We start from the raw sequence: 16,915 nt of genomic DNA, 5'->3' as shown, positions 1-16,915 counted from the left end.
TAATCATATTCTTTATGTCTCACTTATTTAAATTACATTTATTTTTTATCGGTCTCAATTATATAATCTAGTTTTCATATTAAATATCATATATCCTACTCTTTTAACAACTTATCCCCATTAAATTCATATTATTAACTACTTGTATAATCATTTTATTTTATTAAAATTTCATTAAATAAGGGCAAAATGAGAAATTTCTTTACAAAATTTACTTTTTCAAACACTTTCTTAATATATATATATATATATATATATATATATATATATATATATATATATATATATATATTTGTGAAAATATAAACAAGCCTAAATACACAGGACGAAATGAATATATTTTTTACTTTGGATAAAAAAATATTGATGTTGTTGATTATATTTGTAGTCCCTAAAATTTTAAAAAATATTAGACAAAAATATTAATTATTAAATGAAAAATGATACTAACCAAAGTGCAATAAAATTACATATTAACAATTAAATATTTAAATTAATATATTAGTTTTTTTAGTTTAAAAATTAATTAAATTTAACAATTAATCTACTTTGAATAATAAATCAATGGACACAAAATTAGGATAAATTTCAATTACTAACTTTTTTAATTTAAGACATGAATTAAATATTAAAAATTAATATACCTTGAATAATAAATGGACAAAAATTAATTACTCTTGACTAATCTAGAAAATGAAATAAAAAACCTAAAAAAAACAATGAAAATGACAAAAATATTTAATTAATAGTATGTAAAATAAAGAAGGACAAATTAAAGAATTCACAATTAGAACTCATATATTTATAAGAGTAATAGATAAAAAATGAATTAAATTTAACAATTAATGTACTTTGAATAATAAATCAATGAACACAAAATTAAGATAAATTCAATTAATAACTTTTTTAGTTTAAGACATGAATTAAATATTAACAATTAATATACCTTGAATAAATAAATGTACAAAAATTATTTACTCTTGACTAATCTAGAAAATAAAATGAAAAACCTAAAAAAATATTTAATTAATAATAATATGTAAGATGAAGAAGGACAAATTAGAAAATTCACAATTGGAACTCATATATTTATAATGGAACTCATATATTTATAAGAGTATATAATATAATATAATATAATATAATAATAGATAATAGATAATAGATATGATATATATAACATATGCTATGCATGCACGTCTGAAATTACTGAAAAAGGGAAAAACACAGTCCCTGGAAATTAGAATCCCAACAAAATCACAGGATTGCAGATACAACTGTAAATATTACAATTTATTCAGCCACAAATAGATAGATAATTACCAAAAGTTATCAGCCTTCAAAAGGTTTTTAGGTACTGCTCCTCTTCATTAAAAATAATAATACTATTGTAATTATACATCAACTGTCGATTACAAAGAAAAAAGAATGAAAATTTTGCGACTTCTGAGGAAAAAACTTTCTCCAAAATTTACAAACATGGCGTGTACAATAGATTACATCAAACTAACGAATATAGATAGTTTGTCCAATCATCGTGGCCACTATGTATACTATCTTCATGAACATTTCAACTGTAAAACGGCATCAGGCATATTGCAATGAAATGATATAGCAATCTTGCGATAACTATACAATTCGTGGGAAACATGGGAACCGTCCTTCACAAAGTCATACAAAAGATCAGGTAAAAAATTGTACCTGAGGGTGCTGGATTTTCCTGGCGCAGCAATCCATGCAAAGAATTTTCTCCGTCGCGAAAAATAAAAAATTTGAATTAACTCACCTGTTCTCCAATCAAATCAAGACCTACGATAAGGAAAGTGATTCCTTGAAACAAGAGGAAATAGAAATGAATTCCTTGAGCAGATAGCAAGCTTCTAACAGAGGCAGTCAACAAAATAAACGAAAGTGCAAGCTCCTTTTTGTACAAACGATTTCTTCGTTTCTTTCCAGATTTCTTGGTCATCTCTAGTCTGTTAAGCTCAGGCAGACCTGATTCAGAGGACGACCTTGGGATCCCACTCTCCACCATAGGTGTGGATTCATTTTCCACAATGGCAACTAAATCAGCTTCAGATGATCTACCGAGTTTCTTGGTAACAATCCACTCATAAGAACTTCCCAGCTGGAAGAGCCCAGATATCATTGCATTAAATTTGGTCACAGACATTGTATTTTCAAAAAGAAGATAGGGCACGATGAATGGAAATGATCGTGGGGATGGAAGGATGTTCAATATGGAGACTAGTCCAGGGACATAACAGACAACCCAAAAAGGCAGCTGAGCTTCGGGTAGGAACATAGTCAACGGGAGAATTATGCAGAAGAGTGTGAACGAGTAAAATGGTAGTATAAGCTTCCGCAGAAGAAAGAAAAGAAATATCAGGTTTGCTTTCTTGACGAAACTCACCTGGAATATCCAACAGCGTGAATTAAAAGGTATTGACAACTTGATAATCTATGGATAAATTAAAGCATTGAAATTTTTTTTAAAGCAATAAATGGTAGGTGATAATTATTTACATCATATGACATGGCATTTACAATCAAAATACCTCCACCAGGAAACAAAACAAACATAAATCATAATACCCAAAAATGTATTTCTACATAATTCGGAAAATAAAACCAAAACATAGCCCCACTTTTTTGTTCTGTAAATTAATCAAAAGTACAGCTGCAAGTCAAATATCAATCCTTTGCTAAAAAGAGCTAATTCCAAAAGGAAAAACTGCATCCAAATTACAAGTGGCATTCTCCAAGTTTGATTTCATTTCTTCCAATCGGCAGCAAATATCAATTAGTTTCCAACAGCGATTTCATGATTTGAACATCAAGCCCAGTTTTATTATGTCTTTTTTATCTCTTACATCCTTAAAAATAAAAAAATGTATCATAAAATACAACTTGATTTTATTATGTCAGATATTTGGTATAATTTTATTGTGATTTAGTTATGGGTAATTAACATTCACCTCCCCTGTACTTTATGTATTTGATACTTACCTCCCTTATCAAGTGTAAGAATTATAGCATGCTAAGAGAGACAAGTGTCAAATACATAAAGTGTAAAGGGGGTGAATGCAAATTATCCGTTTAGTTATAAGAACTATTATATCGATCCCAAAAAAGCTTTAACTCTAGTCAAGCCAGATAAATTTTGTGCTTTCTTATATTGACTTCTCAACATATATGCATACATAAAAGAAACATTAATTATATCCTCACCTTTAAATTAATTGTAAATGTAACATATGATAGCTTCCTGATTAACTTAATTATCACTTCATCCATGTACACTGCAACCAGACAGTAAAATATAATACATCAGTCGTACCAACCTTGGAACGCAGAATGTCTACAAAACAAAGACGAAATAACTGCATGGGTCCTGAATGCCAGCGGTGTTGCTGCTTTATGTACGCTTCATAAGACTCGGGAAGTTCACATAAGCACTGCAGATATGAGAATTGTTAATCACAACTTAAAATGCATTGAAGACAATAAAAATCTTCATGTGCACAAACCTTGACATCATTCAAGTAAATAAATTTCCAACCACAAAGGTGAGCTCGGACGGCAATATCCATGTCTTCAACAGTGGTACGCTCCAACCAACCACCGCAGTCTTCTAGGGCTTTGATTCTCCATACACCAGCAGTTCCATTGAAACCGAAAAAGTTAATGAACCACCCATTGACCTGTTGCTCAACCTCAAAGTGGAATGCCAGATTTATGTTTTGCAATCTTGTAAGCAAATTCTCGTCCTTGTTGACAAAAGCCCACCTAGTTTGCACCAATGCAAGGTCATCTTTTCCCTTCAAAACGGAGGATTCAATTAGCAGTCTTTAATAAATATTACACCTTAATAACGGTTCTGAGCATTTATATTTCTGATTCATGCAAACAAGAATATTCTTCAGCACTGCAGATGAGAACATGTATTTCGAGTAAGAAGGACCAAAATGCTGCAATGGGAAGAGATAGATACTCAGTGGAAACCCAAGTTCTTACTATCTCTTAATCTGGAAAAAAGTGGTGATAATCAATTGCATGATGATCGCAGCAATTTTTTCAGAAGCAAAAACTTTAGGAAAAAGAGGTCCTGAGGTGATGTACTGCATTATTTTTCAGACCTACCCGATAAAGCAGTGACTATTGGCACTAGCATTTTTTAGTTGCCTTGTCCATTGAGGTTCGATTTCTCAATTGGTATTATCCATAACTATAGGCATTTTCCAGTTTCCAATTCATCATTTACAACAATAAGATATTAATTATTTCAAAGTCTGAAATGGAAAAAAGAATACACATTAGCCTCAAAATTAAATGCAAACAACACACAATCCTTATCGTCAAACAAAAATTTTTACTTCGTACATTTCTAAGTTCACTTCACATTTATGGTAATTAGATTACCTTGAAGTAAGGAATAGTTCTCTTCAAAAAATCTGGTGCTGGCTGGAAATCCGCATCAAAGATAGCTACAAATTCATATTCTTTTACATAATCACAATTCATTGCAGATTTAAGATTCCCTGCTTTATATCCGGTGCGAATAAGACGATGTCTGTATATGATGTGCACACCCCTCTGTTGCCATTTGTGCACTTCTGCCTTAATAAGCGATTGAACATCTGTATCATCTGAATCATCTAAGATTTGTACGAGCATCTTCTCCTTGGGCCAATCCTGGATGCATACAGCTGCAATAGATTGCTGGTATACCTGAAGCAGCATCAAAGAACAACCAACCTCAGAGCTACCAATTATCTAAACCATTTCCTCATTTTTCATAGTGAAAAAAAAAAACAGAATCCAAAGTCTAATTTTCACATTTCTTTTCCTCTGCACTAAGAGTCACTGGAAGCTCTTTTATGTAAGAAAAGAAATTGAAACGATTCACATAAACATGACCGTTCTAAATCAGAAGCACCAGGATGTATAATTTTCAGATGGAATAAAGGTCATTAATCACCTGAAAATGTAAGAAGGTACTTCACATTTCAACTTGCATCATTAGATTATTCCAACTCTTTACAACTTTTCAATATTCCTCAAGAAGTTTTCAATTCATGTGTCTATTGGACTTGAAACTAAAATACATAGAAAATTAAAAGACTTTGAACAAAAGGTTGTTCACTAATAAAATTTATGAAAATAAAGTGATTCTATGACAAAATAATTCAAACCAATGTAATTGCATTAGCTTATTTGGCTCCTGGATATCAATCCTAAGGAAACTAAGTAAACAGAATAGTTCGATGATATAGAGGTCATATCCATTTCTCTGATGAGATTATTCTGTTAGTGCATGGAACCAAGTCGCAAACATTCACTGAAGCTGGAGATGAGAAGCATAAACACCACTGAAGATGCAAATGGCCTCAACGTAATAAAAGATTGTAAAAACAGAATTATCAGTTTGACTGCCTGAGTTTTGAGTCAATAATTTTCAACTAAAAACAAAGCACCATTCTCTTTGTAGCACTTTGTCAAGCACCATTAAAGCTCAGTCAACTCTGCACGTCTGCATCCCCTGTTAGGATGTTGAAATTTTTTGTTTCACTTTCCACATCTTAAACCCTGTGAACACAGCAACTACTGCGTAGTAAAGTAGAGCTCCAAAGTCCAGACAGTGCATATGTGCCACACCAGTCAAGCGGTAGATCAAAAATTTGAGTTTGATCCGATTTTGATATTCATCAAAAATATATTCAAAGAGAGCACTAAATGATAGGAAAGCAAAAGAATCAGGGAAAATTGAAGAGGAACGTTGGTCTCTAAGGAATTTAGAAAAGAAAAAAAAGAGCTCTGTAAATCAGAATCAGATTGTGACACAAGTCTTTCGCTCAATTATCTGGATAGGGTTTTATAATTATAAGACTACCTACAGCAAGCACCAAATTGGGTCAAAAACAAGCCCAAGCAGTTATACAGACTTGGACAACCTAGTAAAGGACCACAGCATAAGTGTGTCTCCTATCTATAACATCCAATACAGACGCCAGTATGGCCTGTGAAACAAGCAGTTGTAACCAATTTTGCACCCTTCTAAGCAATATTCGTTGTTCACCAATGATTAAAAATTGAAAGAGGGCAGTGTGTGAAACAAATTCTTCAGCACAAAAGGAGGTCCTTGTAGAATTGACTACTTTATATAAACTTAAAGTTTCAAATTTTAATCAGATATCATGCCAATTTTAAGTCTTTTCAAGCAGACAGCAGTAGCCTGGCTACCTAGGTCAATTCAATCAATTAATCATCATAGGAATATTGCAATTTAAATAGAAACTGCATTTACATTTATCTGCATACCGTAATAATGCAATCATGTTATCCATTTTATCCGGCATTGTCATAAAGAGAAATGATTATGTTTCACCTAATCAAAATAAACAAAGTTTGTGTATTTTCTACTTCTTCCACAAATGCTTGTAACAAAGTCTCAATGACACATAAGGAAGGAAATTAATTCCTAATAATATTATAATTCCACGTAAATGGCACAAAGGTGAACTACTTTCTTTCTTTATGTCTTCTTCTGTGCTTGTGTTTTTGTCATGTAGTGGCGCAATTCACAAGCACTCTTTTAATGGATTATACTGTATACAGTCATCATGTTAAACACTTGCACTGATGTAATTCAGAGTGCATTACAAAACATAGTCAGTAAGTAGCAGGATAAATACTATACAAAGGGAGGAATTGAATTTGAAGCAGCAAATATCACACTTAATAATAGGAAAAAGAAATCCATGTTCTCATTTTTATAATCTCTGTAAGACTTTCCCGGATCTAGCTGCACATGGTTAATGAGTGGTTTCATTATGACTGTTTTCGTTAAGCACCATTTTGAATTTGCCTCCATTAGAGCCAGTTTCTTATTGTACCTCGGCTAAAGTAAACAAAATCATAAGGCCACATTCTCGTTAATCCATTTTACATGGCAACTTTCCACATAAAACAAACGTGAACAAACGAAATTCAGTCAACAAATAAAACGTTCAACTTCTAATTCGAAGGATTTGAAAGCCTACATCATCTTACCTCCCTCTCATTGCACATAGGAATTTGCAGTAGCACCATGGGAAAATTGTCCACACTCCCTCTCCCAGTTTCATCATCATGTTCATAATCCATCTCTGCCACCGGCTTCAAGCCTCTGAGCTTGATATAAAAACATCCCAGCACCAAAACCAATCGATCCACAGACTGCACCAAGAACAAGACAATGCACACATTCACGAGACTCTGCAAAGGTGGCGCCAAATAGTTGGCCCTAATTACCAACCATTTGGCATAAACATACTCGAGTACATCTTCGACCTCGGATTCCAAAGTGGGAGGACTGAAATGCCATCCCTTAAAGTATGCAACGAGCTCGAAGAAAAGGAGGCAGACACTTATTAACAAGAAGAATTTGATGATCTTGTAAAAGCGAGACTCGAATCTGGGAACGGCGGAGGCCGTAGTGATTCGACGATTAGCAGTGCGAATGATGGATATGAATCCATTAGAAAGGAAAGCAACGGTGTGAGCGATTTGATGGAACTTGAGGAGGTAAATCCAAGAGAGCTGACGGGCGCTGCGAGAACGGTCCTTGGCGGCGGCGGATGTGGGGCTCTGAATATCGACAGTTAGGAAAGCGGAGTTTTGGAATAAATGGTCGTCGGTGTGTTCGTTGTCGGTACGTTGCTTGTTCCACCATTCCTGGAACTCGTAATTGGGTGAAGGAGACATATAGATGCAGGAAACACAGTATGTACAGCTTCCGGTGGCGGGATCTGAGCTTGCTTCGCATCAATGGCGGATCATCTTCGTGCTGTGTTGGATCCGGAGAAAGGGGGAATCAAAGCATAGAGAGAGCTGAGAAGATATATGTTAATGGAACCCAATTTTTTTTATTTGTAAAACTAAAAATGCATTTTTGTCCGATTCGTTTAGGGCCTGCATCGGGGTATGCGCCAATATATGATACCTTCTACTAAAAAAAATTTCATTTTCGATCAATCATATTTGTTGCTTCGTGCATATGCAAATGAATCGAGCCAAACAGCATCAAGTTTGTGCTCGGTTTGTTTGGTATATTTAAGGGCTTGGGCTTGGGCTTGGGCTTGGGCTTGGGCTTGGGCTTGGGTTTGGTTCAAGCTCGAACCGAGATTTTATTATAAAGTTTGGGTTCGACTCGTTTAGTATATATCGTTTCGGGTTCGGCTTGGGCTCGGCTCGAGCTCGGCTCATTTATCATATTAAACGAGTTTGGCTCGAGTTCGACTCGTTTTCAGGCATCATTAAGCGAGCTCGCTACCGAGCTCGTTAAACAGGCTTGTTAGCCAGTTTGTTTTCAATCTCGTTAAGCGAGCTCGTTTTCGGGTTTGAGTTCGGCTCGTTTTCGAGCTCGTTAAGCGAGCTCGTTTTTTGGTTTTTTAAGTGGACTCATTTTCGAGCTCATCAAGCCTAAATACATTACATCTCTATAAATTAATTATAAACTAAAATTAGAATTTTCTTACCTAAAAAAATGGAAAACTTATAACAAAAAGAACGCCCCAAAATATTGTATAAAACTTCCAAATAAAATATAAAATAATATCAACATAAAATTCATTATCCATAATCTCACTATTCACAATACATCGAGAATAAAACCATAAAATTGATCATCAAATATTTGTCATATGTCAAGAATCCAATACGACAATACCCAATAAATAACATCATGACAATAAACGAGCCACTAACCGAGCCGAGCCCGAGTTTGAGCTAACGAGCCACTAAACGAGCCGAGCCCGAGCTCGAGCTCCCGAGCCTATTAACGAACATGTTCACGAGCTAACGAGCCGACTATCCTTAAGCTCAAGCTCGGCTCGTAAAAATTTCCGAGCTCCAAATTAAGCCCGAGTTCGGCTCAATAAGCTTAAAGAACGAGCTCGAACAAGTTTTTTCACGAGTCGAGCTCCGAATAGCTCGCGAACAGTTCGCTTCATTTACATCCCTATTCATGATAAGTATTTTGTTGCATTATTGTTTATTTAGTTTTTTTATTTTGAGTTTGACCAAGCTTATTAAAAACAACTTATAAGCTTTTAGAGCTTAAAAATATTTTAGAAGCTTATAATTAAGTTGTCAGATCTTATTTTAAAAATAAGATATTAAAGTGTTTGATATTATAAGATCTTTTTATTATCAAAATTACCAAAAATATGCACTATGAAAGTAATGTAAACAGTTACATTTGTATAAAAAAAATAGTTTTGACATTTTATCATAAATTTTAAACATATATTAAAAAATAAAACTATTTTATATTTTAATTTTAAAACAATTGATAATTATGTAAAATGATGGGTAAGGGGCATGATGGGTATTTTGTAAAATATATATGGATAATACGAAAAAATAAAATACCAAAAAAGATGTTTTCTAAAAAAGTAGGAGTGACCTTAATTTTTTAAAAACAACTTATAAGCTGCTAAAAAACTTACTTTAGCTTATAAGTTGTTTGGAACATTTTTTTACCAAACAGATTTGAAGAGCTTATAAACTCAGCCAAACACCTAAATTATCTTCTTTTTTTTTTAACCGCTAAATCATCTTATTTTGATTATGAATAGGTTTGACTAAAAAATTGGAGAAAGATAAAAAAAATGGGGAAGAAAATCAAATCGTGTGATGCCACATTGGGAACTTGCCCGAGAAATAAGGAAGAAGGATGAGGAACAATCTAAGGAAATTCTCGAAAACAAACACGCAGAACTTGTGTTAGTTCCGGAACAACATCTGGGCAGCTAAGAATGGCACGGACCTTGGACAAGTTTCAGACCAACGTGTGCGTGTCTTATGTCCGAAAATTGAAGCATAATTGAATTTACACAAACATATACGGATATACCTGACCTACTTACCGAAACCCCTCATGTGATTATACAAAGGTAGAAAATAGTCTTGCCCGAACTTTGACTCGGACCCAATACCAACTATAATAACCCGGTTTTATTTTACAAGATTAAGTGATTAAACATGATTAAGGGATTTTTATCATATTAAACGGACCAAAAAATCAGATCCAGAATGTCCAAAAATGGCAAAAGAGCACATTTTGGGTCTTGATAGTTAGGAAGGTTCGAACTACTTAGCCTAGAGGGTTCAGAGGTTCCAAAGGGATGGGAACAAGTTAAGTAGTTCGAAAGCTACGGGACAATCGAAACGTCCGAAGGAAGATCGGAGCTTCCAATCGTGGTGTCTTGTAACGTGGCAATGATGCTTGAACACGTAGCTGCATGCAAATGATCGGAGCTTTCGAAGAGTAGATCGGAGCTTCCGTTCGTGTACGTTCGGAACGTGGAATGCATGCAGAGATCAGAGCTTCCGATCAGGAGTTCGGAGCTTCCGATCTCTTTCCATAAATAGAGGGTCCGAGGCTCACATTTGACTTGCCAATTCACTTTGTCTCTCTCGTCCTCTTAGTATAATTAAGGGTTTCCAGCCTTTCTAGATGTGGTCTGAGGCTTTGGCGAGGTGCTCCGGGGTCATAGCGGAGTTGTGCCCAAGTTTTGGGGCTATCGACGTCAGCAGACTGACGACAGACAGAGGTATTCCCGAGATCTTATAAATATTAAGGAATATGCAATAGCTTAGTTAAGGCTTTTAGAGCAAGTTTTTAATGGATGGGTATTTTGCATTGTAGTACTGATGGTAGGCTTAAAACCTAGATGGATGCTTTTAGGACTGTCTTAGTAAGGTAAGTAATTACTGACTGAGATTGCCAGCGGGTTTTCATACTTATGTGTTGCATATTATATGACATGATGCATGTTACTGCTTTGAGATATTATGATGCATGTGCATTCATATTGAACTTGGATCTAGCTCCTTCGAGGTAAGCCAGTGTTATATGGTGCTCAGCCCTTGTTAGGACGTTTTGACACTGAGAGTCACAGTGGCCGATTGGTCGAAAAGACTCTAGTGATCTATGGGACATTTGATTGGTCCACGTCCGGTTAAGAGTGAGTGGTCGCATCTAGTAGTTTGATTCCCCGAGATTACAGCTCACATCCTAGGTGTTAGTTTGAGAACATTCTGATTTGTCTACCCAGATATGTTACATATTCATTACATTGCATGCATCATATATGTATGTTTACCCGTACTAGCGTACTGAGCTTTAGCACTCACGTCCAGTTATTTTTCTATTTTCTAGACACCCTATTCGACGAGGCAGTTGCAGATTGTTCTTCTAAGGTTTTGGAGATTAGATGGTGACCAAGACATGATTGCAGTGTTAGCCATTAGGTTTTTAATTATTTCGTATTAACATAATTCAATTGGGTTGTATAAATTTGGATTTATTTATCGGTTGTATTATGTCGGTTCTGGATTTTGTATAATTTCCGCAGTTACTCTAATTATGATTATTTATTGTTTAAATTGCATGCTTAAGTTTTTTATTAGTAGAAAATCATGGAGTGGGTATGGTATCAGAGCATGCAATAAGATTCTTTGGGACATAGTGTTGACATTTGGATTATTCTTTTAGATTACGAGTTAAATATGATGACGATAGCAGTAACAAGAAAATACATAGGATTTTCCAAAATCATCATTGTCAAGATTGGCATCAGAGATTCTCCTTATGTGGATTTCAACAGGATGGAACTGGAAGAGAAGATCCAGTTTTGAACTCCAAGTACTTCTCGGGATCTATTGGAGCATGAGAAAATGTAATCGCCTAGATTCACTGTGATCCATAGATACACCTGAAGATTCTCCACTAGTAGTTGGAGAGATTGTCATGAGGATCTTGTCTCATCTACCAGATAAGGAACCCAAAAATCTTGGAAAGATCCGGTAGGTTAACAAGATCTTTTAGATCTTGTGAGGAAGAGGGTTCGGCAGCAGTCTATGGAGGCTTTTGACTGAAGACTGACGGAAAACTCACGTTCAAGATCAGTAGACGGAATGTAAGAATTTTGCTTGTATTTGGGTTTTAAATACTATATTAAGATTTGTTGTAAATAATATTTCAGTTGTAAGCATTTGAATCATTGTATTTTGATTCTAGAAATTTGATGTAAATTGATAAGAATTGTATTTGGTTGTTCTGTTTTTGGACTGTAATAATTTGTACTAATTTTTGTTTTGAGAATGAATTCAGAGTTGAAATTGATTCCAGTGTCTGATTGAATTATCAATTAATTTGGACAGTCACCATAGAACAGTTAATTTCGTTTGGACTTTGCTAAGTTGTTGCCAAATGATGATGGTTTTCATCAGGGCAAGGATTATACCAAGTATTGTGGACTATATGAATTATCTAGATGGAAAGAAAGCGCGACCCTTGAAAGAGTGGGTGCCCGGTGAGCCAACTTGTGGCTAAGGGCTTTGATGACTCTTTGTATAAACAATCTTTTGTTTAATATAATTTACACTTTTATTAATGGCAATGACTTTATCTTTCTTCATATTGTTATATTGTGATATACTATTATTGTTTTGATAAAGACCTTGAATATACTATAGTGTATGTAAGATATGGTAGAACATGGGGATGTCTATCATGAAACACATCTTATAGTCACTGTATATTCTAAACTGTTCCTAGTCGATTGAGCCGTTCGATAATAAGGATAAGGATCGCTCGAGTTTGAGACTAGCATTTGCGATGCAGAGTACCAAGTTTCATTGGTAAGGAACATAGAGATGTTCGAAGCATGCAAATGGATATTCATACGATGAATGATCGAACTACCCTATCCGGACTTTCCAAGTGGTTATCACTTATCGAGTGGATAAAGTCCGCGGTTTTGGTTGTACACCATTAGTCCTTACTACTTGAAACATCATTGAGACTCTATATGCTAGTACTGTGCTTTGACTCGTTTACCGACTCTATTGGGGTCATCAGGTGTCGGGATTGGGTACAGTTACAACACATATAGGAGTCGATGCTTTGTTGTCAAGGATTCACCACATACTTGCGAGTGTGGATATCCTATGCGATCTGAGGAGATATTAGTGTGACGAATCTCTGGCCAGAGTACATGATGTGTTTTAAGAAATGGTTTCTTAGTAGCACATGCGATGTCACTATTTGATCTTCAAGATGTATTGCATAGTTATCGAATCTCGAACGACTCTCGATTTACCAATGGTTGTTGATTCGATCGGGATATATGGATGAAGGGACCGTACTGTACGCTAACCAAAATCTATTGGTTCTTGCAGGCACTATCAGTGATACCTAGGGAATCATGGGGCGATGTTGCTAGGCGCTCTTACCATGATTTGATGGGCAAGTCGGAAATCGTTGTTCCGAGTCACAAGGAGTTGTGAGCCCACGGCTAGCTGTATCCCTGAACCATTGAGGGTCACACAGAGTAATGGATTTTTAATCTCCGTTGAGATAGTTAAATTTAAAGAACAAAGAAGTTGGACTTCTTAATTAAGAGTAGAGGAGTAAGATTTCCTAAAATGACATAGGGATGGGCATTTTTGGAAATCACTGAATTCGGATTCAGAAAAATTTATCTTGACTTTAAAAGGTGCAGAAATGGTTTCTGTGCACATTGGTGAAATCGGTTTATCAATCGGAGTCATGATGAATTTTATATTAATTTCTGAACATGCGGGCTTTGCTTGTCGGGCTTGAACTTATGACTAATGGGCCCTAAGCTGTTAGCGGCCTACATTATAAATAAGTTATTGCAGTACAAAAATTATACACAATAGGTCACAATTTTCGAAAACCTAGTTATTTTCTCTCAAAAGTGGCCGCCCCCTTCCCTCTCTACTCGGGAAAATCCAGCCTGTGAATTTTGAATTACAGTCTGGTTTAACGGATCAAATTCGTTAATTCTCTTCGTAGAAACTTCTGATAGATTTTCTAGTGCAATCTATCAGAGGGATTAAATCTCTGTTCGTGGACCTGATTGAAGAACAGTTCGTCCATCAGTTCCAGGGATATACAACAAGAGCAGAGCAATCTGTTGGTGTCCATAATCTCGATTCGAGATTGGAGGTAAAAATTTATAATTGTTATTTAATTTTTACACACACAATTTAATCGTAAAGTTTTGATACCCATTATGGAATCGTTCCATATAAAAATTTTAAACTTCCGCTGCACCGGGTATCAATTCTGATTGATCTGATCACCGTTCTCCAACAACCCTATGCCGGCATTACTCTGGAAACTTTTCGTATTTCAAGGGGAGGGTGTATTTAGCCTAGTGGTTCTACAACATTCACAGGGATATTCTGACAATTGAGTATTTTATAAGGAATAAGTTTCGTCTGACTACGCTAGAGATACAATTTGAGATTTTCTGTTGTCAAGATAAGTCTGTAATTGCTATTTCTCGACAAGTGATCATTCTGAAACAGATAGGATATGCATGTTTCCAATTGATAAATTCTAGAATGATCTAATGAGTTGATTGACTTTGATTAGTTCCAAGAATAACGTGTTTCGTCAGGAAACTTGGTAATATCAGTTTGTGGTATGATTGATCGGGCGGTTTTCCTAGACCAGTAAATGTTGAATTGAACTTGTTAAGTTATTATCAAGTAATGACAAATCTCATCAAGGGACGATGATGAGTTAACCGAGTGTTGTGGACTGTGTTGATATGTTTCTAGACGTTGAGGATGCGCGATCCTATGTCAGTGTGTATTCTTGAAGCCTTTCGTGCTTCAGAGATGACTTACAGGAGAGGCAAAACTCAGTCTTGACATTTTATACAGTCACAGAAGAAGTATAATTATGAGACATTTGAAGTTCTTTTGTAAGAAATATAGTTTGATGCCAAATTTAGTTATCATATGACTTCGTCAGAGATACAGAGTAAGATTTTCTGATGTCAGGATAGTCTTGGAAAAGGGTATTCCTTGAATAATGATCATTCTAAGCAGATATTTTATGCAGTCGATATTGGAAGCTATCACTAGATGTATTGATCTAGTAAGAGGACTAATTGTTTTTCAAAGATCATTGAATTATTTTCTAACTTCATTAGAATTATGAAATGTGATCTTCTGGTAACAGAGATTGTTTAGAATAAAGAATGATCATTTGATTGAAATTAGTACAAGGTTTATTGATTTTAGTATCTACGGTGCTTGGACAAGGAACAATTTTGTAGTAGATCAGGATTTGTGTCAATGAATACTCTTGATTATCGTCTAATCTTGTCAGAGATAAGGTGAGCAAAATCAGTATGAGAATTTTGATATTCCAAGTGTTTTGGGTTCAGATAATTTCTAGATAAATAGAACCATAAAGATCATAGTTTTTGATCTATAGAGTGAGATTCTAATAAATCGAGAATGAATAAAAGGATTGACTTAATTGATTGATCATTTTAGGCTTAGACTCAGTGGATCAGTATGAGTTGAAGTGGATCAAATATGATTGATACAGTCATTAAAGAATAATAAGTATTGATTTAAGTTATTAATGACCAGGAGGTATTTAAACAATTCTGTAAGCTTGCATGATTAAGAATTTATTCTGAGAAATGTGCTTAGAATTTATCACTTGTCTAGGAATTTTCGAATATGTATTAGTTCGGAATTTGGATATTCTTCTGTTAAGAAGAACTGATAAGAAATAATACTTGTGAGATTGGGAACCAGTTTAATATTATTTCTGAAATTGTTTGGGGTAGATACAGATGATATAACCTAGTCATGGGGAAGGTGAAATCTTCTGTTATAGAAAAGACAACTTGAATTTTTGGATATTATCTGATGATTAGAAATCATTAACTTAGTTTTTGGAGACTCAACTGAGCAGTTATTTCAGATTAATCTGAGAGGTATCAGTTCTTGGAAAACTAATAGAGCAGATACTGTGTTCAAATTTTTCTATGATATTCTGAGGATGTCATCATCAAATTATGATCTAGCAAGCATTTGGATTTCAATGGGAACTAAGAGGAAAACATCAAGTGTTTAGATGTAGGGAAAGGACAACAGCTAAGATTTATAGTTACTAGGTCTAGCAGGATTGTTGTCATTGATTTCCCATGATGTCTTTTGAATGCGTTGGACAATTGATGTAATTGATTTGATATAATCAAGTCAAGAGTTAAGTAGATTATATTGGTTTAGAGACTTCGCAAATTTTGGGTGAACTAGTTCTTGTTCATCTGAATATAAAACAAGTCAGGATCCAGTAAAAACTTATTATCCGTGGCAGGATAACCAGTTTATTGTTCTCTCAAGATATGAGATAGATGTCACTATTTGACACAGATTATTAGTACAGTGGAAAGAACTAATTGACTTCAAAGTCAGCAGAATAATATTGGTTTGTCCATGGAGAGAATCTGAAAGGTTCAAGAAAATCAGTAACTGTGGACAACGACGTTATCACATGAGTTAGTGTTATAATAGAGAATCAGTCATTCTTTGCTATTGGTATTATCCTTTCAATGTACAAGGGTTTGTGTACTTGGTTTGACAAAAGGACATGGAACACAATATGTATCCGAATATTTTCAGATATCTAGTATGTCAACAAGTTAAGACAGAACATTGAAGACATGGAAGATTGCTTCAAAATTTTCCTATTCCTGAGTAAAAATGGTAGATTATCACAATGGACTTTGTGACTCATTTGCAGATTTTCTCAAGGAATTATGATATTATCTGGGTTGTAGTAAATCAAATCACCTAGTCAGTGTAATCCTTTCTGTATAAGCAAGATTATACCAAGGAAAATATGTTTATCTTACACTCATGGAATTGTGTGTTTCCATGAAATGCCTATTAGTATAGTCAGTGATTGAGACGTCAAATTTATTTTTAGATTTTGGGAATGATTTTAGTGTGCTCTAAGTACTACATTGAGTTGAGTACAGTTACTACACAAAGATTGATGGGCAGTCAGAGCACATTATTCGTACTC

At 34.7% G+C, this 16,915-nt stretch overlaps 1 protein-coding gene across 1 annotated transcript; it reads right to left on the bottom strand.

The window, feature by feature from the left end:
* Positions 1-1,349: 1,349 nt before the first annotated feature.
* On the bottom strand, positions 1,350-7,988 carry LOC140887921 (probable xyloglucan glycosyltransferase 6). Its single transcript, XM_073295523.1, has 5 exons — positions 7,054-7,988; positions 4,423-4,731; positions 3,531-3,821; positions 3,345-3,458; positions 1,350-2,413 (listed from the first exon to the last, which is right to left on the bottom strand). The coding sequence occupies exons 1-5, from the start codon at positions 7,744-7,746 to the stop codon at positions 1,778-1,780; spliced, it is 2,043 nt and encodes a 680-aa protein (XP_073151624.1). The 5' UTR covers positions 7,747-7,988; the 3' UTR covers positions 1,350-1,777.
* Between the last annotated feature and the right edge of the window lie 8,927 nt (positions 7,989-16,915).

Source organism: Henckelia pumila, chromosome 3, assembly GCF_033568475.1.
Source record: "Henckelia pumila isolate YLH828 chromosome 3, ASM3356847v2, whole genome shotgun sequence".
NCBI lineage: Eukaryota > Viridiplantae > Streptophyta > Magnoliopsida > Lamiales > Gesneriaceae > Henckelia > Henckelia pumila.
The sequence above is the reverse complement of the archived record's forward strand: the minus strand, read 5'-3'. Positions and strand labels throughout refer to the sequence as shown.